Source organism: Vanessa atalanta, chromosome 30 (genome assembly GCF_905147765.1).
Source record: "Vanessa atalanta chromosome 30, ilVanAtal1.2, whole genome shotgun sequence".
NCBI lineage: Eukaryota > Metazoa > Arthropoda > Insecta > Lepidoptera > Nymphalidae > Vanessa > Vanessa atalanta.
This window is the reverse complement of record NC_061900.1, coordinates 4,805,336-4,813,598: the sequence shown is the minus strand read 5'-3', so window position 1 is coordinate 4,813,598 and position 8,263 is coordinate 4,805,336. Positions and strand designations below refer to the sequence as shown.

General features: G+C 30.8%; 1 protein-coding gene across 1 annotated transcript; it reads left to right on the top strand.

Annotated features, from left to right (window-relative positions):
• The first annotated feature begins 1,022 nt into the window (after window positions 1–1,022).
• On the top strand, window positions 1,023–6,047 carry LOC125075340. Its single transcript, XM_047687067.1, has 2 exons — window positions 1,023–1,164; window positions 1,240–6,047. The coding sequence occupies exon 2, from the start codon at window positions 1,288–1,290 to the stop codon at window positions 3,184–3,186; it is 1,899 nt and encodes a 632-aa protein (XP_047543023.1). The 5' UTR covers window positions 1,023–1,164; window positions 1,240–1,287; the 3' UTR covers window positions 3,187–6,047.
• Window positions 6,048–8,263: the final 2,216 nt, after the last annotated feature.

Below are 8,263 nucleotides of genomic sequence, written 5' to 3'. Positions count from 1 at the left end.
GATTTAAATATTTGGCCTATTGACTTGACCAAATACCACAGTTTTCCTAATTCTAGTTAGTTTATACAAGCTTCTTATATTAAATATTCTACGATATAACAAATACTTTGTTGAATACTATCATTCGAAAATAAGGAAAATTCATTCAAATTTCTCATTTTCTTTTCACAAGCCATTTTCATCTGTTTTTTACTGATATAAATTCTAAGTAAAATGAAAAATAACTATTTTTATAGTAAACAAAATTTAAAATTAGTAATTTCTTAGGTAAAGAAAGTCATAACTGTAAAATACGTACGTACGTACGTGATCAACAGAAAAAAGACAAATATATCTTAGATTTATACAGTCAACTATTTTTATCCATTTCAATATTAATATTAAAATTCCGATAGCAACTTTGCTGTTATTAAAATTTTTATTTACATTTTTACTAACACGAATACAAAAATAACGGTTAAGACTATTCAGGATCTTGACCAATGACAGCTCCGTGAATTGGAATAGGGTTTTATTTATACGATAATCTACCTCATGGACCTTAATTTATTTTATACACCCTAGTTTTAATTTTAAGAAGCGCTCATTACTTACTTGAGTGGGAAATTTGAACAGTATAAATTCTTAACGCTTAATAGTGACATATTTTTGAGGACCCATTTTTTTACAAGCTTTTAAGATTGACCTGTCAAGGAGTATAGAATCAAATTTCGCAACCTCTTAAAATAATCTCTTATTTAAATTTCTCAAAATTGTATCTGAAATTTAACGTATTTTATTACATTAAAATAATGCGTTCTGATTCACGTAATAGTAGCATTGATTTTATTTTCTAATTATTATATGGCAATATATGTAACATTAATACACAACTAATTTAAAAAGCACTGAGACGGTCAACACGTTGCATGTATCGATTGATGTGACATTGCACCATGATTAATAATCGAATGACCTACTAATTTAATCGGACTATACCAGATGTTTTCTCTTATGTTTTGGTTTGGGTAGTAACTTGTCAAACAAGAATTGACAAAGGATTTGATTTGTAATAACTTTGAGGGTATTTTTTAATAATATAATACTAAAACTCAGTTAGTATGAGGTAGGATCAGTGTAATATCAACCGACCGACGCTTTTCTAGCAACATTCTAAAACTACAGGTAAAATTTGCTCGTTTATTAAACAATTTTCGTGAGTTCTTTGTTGTTTTGATGTCGTGTTTTGATTATTTCCAGTGTTCCAACTCGCTTTTGTATGAAAACGTATGAAATTTACACTCGACGATGGCGTTTTCTTTTCGAAAAATGCTATCGAACATCAATTATTTCAAAAAATCTGAAGATAATACTGAAAATGTCTTGTCTGATACGAACTTGAAGAGACGTAGACATACATATGTTTCGGACGAACCTATTATCATAAACTTCGAGTCCACAGAGCCAGACTCTACATCGAAACAATGCACAAGTAGTCTAAAACTTCCCGAATCTGTAAAAAACTTCGCGGCCAAGAAAGGTTCTTTATCAGACACAGATTTACTAACGCTAAGTGTGGAAGCGCCATTGCGAGAAAAAAGGCGTAAATGTAAAAAACTTAAATTAGACGTCAAAAAAGCGAGTCATTCTATGAACCATTTAAGCGAAGATAGCTTCAATAATGTTGAGAACACACCAAAGCATGTTTTGTTAGAATGTAAGAGTTCTGATGTGTTTAGCGAGCGGTTCAGAGGATTTGATTTCAATAAATCCTTTGATTTAATTGATGCAATATCAGACGATCAACCATCTTCACCATTTGTTGAGGATATAGATATTGAATCTTTATCGGAGCAATCAGATTCTGATGTGTCGGTTCACACGAATAAATCATCGATTAAAATGTGTCGTAAAGTCACCGACAGCCAATCAAGTGATGAAAATCAGTTAGTACCCTCAACTAGTCTCGAGTCGTTCGGAGATGTTGAATTGGACAAGAATGAAGAGGAACGAGTCCAGTTGTTATTGAATTATCAAATCAAATTGGATAAAATCGAGTCTTTCTTAAGGAAACTGTTCAATGACTTTCAATTTCACATCGAAGTATCAAAACTGTTTTATTCAAAGTCTATTGTTACTGCTCTTTCCGGAACAGATGGAAGCAATATTTCTAAAAATAGTGAACACTTATACAATAAGAATGATAGAGGTCCAAGTCCCATTGGGTGGAATATCGTCATGGAGAGGGAAGATGATGACGTTAAAATGAAATTGAAAAAACAGTTACTATCTATGAAATCAATTATAGAAGATTTTGTACGAATTTATTTACAAAGTAATACGGAGAGCAATAAATTAGGAAACTATAAGAGTATCACATTTAATACGAAGAAACATTCTGTATCGAAACGTCAAAACGTTAGTAATAAGAAAAGAATAAAACACTTTGATTTTCCAGATTTAAGAGAAGCAATGATAAATCTATTTTCCATGGATGACGTCCACACAAACAACATTGATAACACGAGTTATTCCGATGACTCAGATACATGTAAATGCCTTTGCAAATGTCACCAACCATCTTCACCGAGCTCGCAAACTGATTCCGGACTAACGACAAAAACAAGTGACGGTTCTTCATCAATCACATCATCGATCGGTAATTTCAGCCTTGATTCATCTACATTAACAGCTTATTCGGAGTCTCTAGACCAGATTGTCAGCTACAATAGCTTCCAAGACACGAGTCTCTACAATACATTGCTCCAGAAAGCCGCTATCGAACGCATAACATTCTACGTAGAAGTCCATAGCATACAACTCAATTGTGAATTAACGGACTCAGATATAGAATCCAAGAATATTATAACTTTCTACTGTCCGTCATGCAAAGATACACATAACGATGAGAATAGCTTGTTGAGACACATATTAAGTCAGACACATTGTGAAAAAATACATTTTATATACAAAACGGCCTATATTAAGAAATGTATGTCGGCTGGCAAGGAAATTCAACCAAGCACCGTATTGAACTCTATGAGAATGTACCGCGATGAGAATAAGATTGTCTGCTTTGGGGATGCAGTATACGCTTGTTCGTTATGTTTCGAGAATTTAATCGTTGGTGAATCAGTACTCATGGCCCACTGTTCCGACCCTCAACACGTAGACCGACGGGAGAAACTTGAAGATATAGTTGGTTAGTGATGTTATACAATTTATTATTAAATATCATGTATTTTAAACGTCCCGCATCGATTTAATTTTCACTAGCTCAATTACTTTTCTTAACAATATATATTTTTTTTAATTTTGAACTGTCAAATCGATGTTTGATGTGATTTTTTTTTTAATTTTATCAGTTTGCATGTTGATCTATGCAAGAATTAAACTTGAATTAATCTTACACTAATTTTCACATTAATGTAAACTTGACAAAAACTAATTATCCTTTTTTTTCTATTCTATATTTTCTATTTATTGTCTGTTGACTGTTAATTTTGATTTTTTTTTTTGTTTCCAAACTTCATTTATTTTATATTTTTAATTTCTTTACAAAACAAAAGGTGCTCAAATTCATTTTTATATGCTAAGCTGCGTTCATCCTAATATTAATTCTGAATTTAGTATAAGTATTCTGGCTTTAATCTAAAATCATGTTTAATTACATCTATGTTATACTTTGGATGAGATCGATATTTTAAGGTAAATAGATCTAGAAAGCAATTTGTTTTATATATGTATAATTAATAATCTCTCACTATCTTAATAATTAAACACACATACAAAATAAACAAACTTATCTGGGTAAGTTCTGCTGCATAATGAAAGTGTTGCTTTTGAATTTTCGTAAAAATGATCATTTAAATATCATTAAATAATTAATATTTTTAAATTTATGTTTATGCTATTGAAGTTGAGTTCTACTTCTTGCTCCAGATATGTTTGTAGCACAATTACGTACCAAAATATACATAAGTGAACTGGTTATCAATATTTATTTTATATATTAAAAGGAATTTGTTTGTTCGTGCGACATGCCTATCGTTCATTCGATTTACTTGAAATTAACAGTTTGTGGTATGTACGATAACGCATACAAGGCTTGCGAAACATTTAAAAAACTATAAGTTTACGACGAGCAATTATAGATTATTAAGTTTATTTTTTTTCTAAACGTTTTGCGCCATCTGTCCGCTCGCATACAGCCAGAACATGATTTCTTTTTTGAAATAAAATTATAAATCTTAAGAAAAATATTTACAAAAAAATAATATATGTTCCTAAAAATTTTACCGGTGTTCAATAAAAAATAAAGTGAGACGTCGAATTTTCGAATGCACAGGGTTTATAAGATTAATTCGCTTTTTTTACTATTTACGTAACGATTTAGAATTAATGTAGAATACCCTTAATAATAATAACTCGCAAAATAAAAAATGAATAAAAAAATGTAGTTGTATATACATAAGTAGGCACAGTTTTCTTTAAAGTCATATATCTGATAATGAACTCTTTCGCGTGTAGTTTAATTTTTTTCAAAAACATTACAGTTGTATTAAGACATCAATTTAAGTCACAGATTAAAAAAAAAATAGATATTCAATTCAGTTTTTTTTTAAAAACAGTTATTTCTATTTCATATCTTATTAAGTTTTTAATTTTAACGTCGTCCTCTTAAACAGATTTTCTTTTCTATAAATAATATTTAACTTTTTCGTATTTTCTCAGCAATTTTGTCGAACAATAACTTTTATTTACTTCATTACGTATTAACGACTAATGTAGAATTATATTATAGTTGCATGTATAATAATAGTCTCAAATTAATTTACTGCGAACCGGATCTCAATAATTCTATACATAAATAAGCCTCCAAAAAGACTGATTTTGAATCAAGTGTTCAAAAGTATTAAAAAAAAAAACAAACGTCAAATTATGCCAAGGTACCGATTATGACCGCCTATTCTTAATAGTTAAAATAAATCTAGGTTAGAACGTCTATTTCCAGAACTGTGTTTTCTTAAAGCAATATCTTATATCATTGCGATCGTTTTATGTGGTGACAAGCACAGGATCAGTAATTTAATCTGTTAAAATACTTATCTTAGAACGTAAGTCCATATAATCTACTTAATTAGGCATCCATTTTAATAAGTTTCTAAATGTAATGGTTTTTTTTTTTACAATAATATTACTATTTTTATACGTAGTACGTACAAATTTCAAAGTGGGAAAAAGCAATAAATAGTTCGTTCGAAAACAATTCTAATAGGTACTCAGTCAACTGTCATTTATTATTTTTTTTTTTAATTTAAATTATTCTGTAAGACTACAATTAACATTATAAAATCATATTATGCACGATAGAATAAAAAAAGCTTTAATATTTATAATGGCGGGGATGGCTGTTTAAAAAAAAATACATCTGTGATTTTACTGTTGATAAACCGAAATTAATCTTAGGATTGTTAAAATGTGTGTCGACTTTACAGTTCTTTGTTTCTTGTCTTCCATACTGCTTATTTCTTTGTTATTGCGAATATATTTGCTTTAAATGTTTAATAAAAGACACGTTCTGCCATTGTGATATATATTTTTTAAATTAATGAATATAAAACGAATACATTTTATTTTTCATAAATCTATCAGAAAATGTTTTACCGTTTGAAAGTTAACGTACATTTTCTTAGTTTAACAAAATATGTTTACATCAATGTATCGTAATAGTGAAAATTTATCTGCTACACTGTTGTCATTAGAATTTTTTTTTTTATTAAAGTCGCCACACAACCGCTGTGATCCACAAAAAAGTGTTCATATACAAATAGGATAAAATCAGAAATTGCAGAGACCTAATTATATTATATTTTAATCTTCCCAAGCATTCCTTTACTGACTTTTATATTATTATTATTTAGGTAAAGGCTTGTTATTATAGAGCCAAAAAAGGTTTATTCATTAAAAACAGTGAGGTTTCTGCAATTTATGGTCTGTTGGATTCATTGTTAAATTTTTTGTAAGCCACATCCGATTTTCGAGTGATTAAATGAGTGTAGTTTGGATATCTTTGTTTTATTTTTTAACTTAGCTTAGCCTTACGCCTTCTCTCGTCGTACATATAGAGATGAAAATCCTGCAAAATTTCTACATAACTATGGCAAAGCTGACGTAGTCGCCATGAAGAGACATAACATACATATATAATTGTATTTAACTAACAGCATTGTATTTTTAGATGTTGAAAAAGAGTAACTACTGAGTTTCTTGCCGGTTCGTCTCGGTAGAATCTACATTCCGAACCGGTGGTAGCTTTACTTAAAATAGTTTGTTAAATGACGATTCAAAAGTGCTTGTAAAAGCCTACTTGAATAGTGTATATTTTGATTTTGAATTGCTGGCAGATGTTACTTACGATGTAACGTCTTACCCATTTAGCTGTAATTTTAGAATACTCGGCAACGAACGGCCCTTATTTGGCTATTCACATTTGATCAGTCCAATAAGGGCCGGCGTTAACCATCTAGGACAGGAGCTGGACATGAATTTGGTGAACTTTTATATTCGACCAGGATCAACTAGGCTGCAAGAGCCCGGCTGGTTCAAGGGCCGTTTTTGAGTTTAAATCGTGGATAAATTTTTTTCGAGCTATGTAAGCGAGTGCCGACTCTAACGCGGGCAGGAGACTCCAGACCTCGGCGCCCTGGCCTGTGGCACTAGTACACCACTTCTCTGCCTTAAATGACAAGGCGTTCTATGGAGACCTTACATTCTTGATACGTGAAGAGTGTACTTGATAGACAATTATTATTTTCTTACTACATTATAAGAAAATAATAATTGTCTGCTGTTCTTTGTTAATAATGCCTAAAGTGTTCAAAATCGATCAGAAATTTGTCATAATTACATACGTGCTAATTTTTAATTTACTTCATGAGAAATGTTTTATTTATTTATTATCATTAGGACAACCAACAGTAGATACCATACATCAAAATTAAAAAAAAAATACAGTTCAAAATTATCTAGGCGAAGTTCTACTTACAGGTAGTCTCACCGTGCACTATCATGTTGCACACTATGTATTAAAAATATAAATTAAATACAAGCTATAATAATTAGATATAAGAAGTATAAAATATATATCGGAGCGTGGTTACTTTGTTTGGCAATAGTGTTTGATGCCTGATTTAATTTTAAGAGCGGGTCACCCCGAATGGAGTTGTAAGTGTCATGGCAACGCGAGTCGTTATGTTTTGACAGGCGATTCGAATGCGATGGTTGCTTGCCAACCCATTTGCTCTTAATCGAGATGAATTATTGTAATCCTTTGATATTATTGTAGTGTACGATTATTGAATCAATGAATACAATGATTAGACGATATTAAATCCTTTTTATTTTGTGAATATCTCCATTGTACGCCCACATAGCCTTCCAAATGTCGGATCAATCCCCGAACCCAACTGTTCGGCATCCTGCTCCTCCGACATATATTTTTAACTATTATATAATTAATAAACCAATAAGATATACACATGAATTGTTATTATCCCCCTTTTTGAAGATGGTTGTAAATTATAACGTTGCAAAATAAAATATCTTGATTATAAATGCACGAGACTAGAGGAATGGATATATATAAATTAAAACTACTACAGTTTCATTCATAAATAGTAACGAAATATAGATACAAATTCACACACACGCAGACACACACAAACGAACAGGTGTACAGAGCAAAAGCGGCAAAATTTACTTTTAATAAATTTATTACATGAATATAAAATAATAATTAGTTATTAACAAAATACTTTAATCAATTTCTGGTTTACTAATATTATTACAAAAACATTTTTCAATGATACGCCTGACCGTATAACGCGCTGCTTCCCGCCAAAAAGTTAATGCATTTAAAAGATGTCTGACAGCTTGACGCATGACGTTCGGAAAGTCACACTAATTCTCCTTATAATATGTATTGATAAATCAGCGGTCTATACTTTTCGCATTATATTTCTCGACATTCCAAATTCAAGAATTCTCGAAACACGTTGCTCAAGCATTCTGTGGAATACAACAAATTGAATATGTCAAAATCATAACATGGGAATCCTACGAGCAGTATCAAGACCACCGGTGAATCCCCGCCAACCATCGGTACCGAGTACGAGGGAAATTTCACTTCTGGTTCACGCTTCGAGCAGGAGAAACTAGATTAATTAGTTATATAGGATAAATGTCATTTCTTACTTCTTTTTTTGATAAATAGTTTAAGTAA

Excerpts from the sequence above, each read along its gene's own strand:
- LOC125075340 (XM_047687067.1), top strand. The coding sequence starts at position 1,288 with ATGGCGTTTTCTTTTCGAAAAATGCTATCGAACATCAATTATTTCAAA.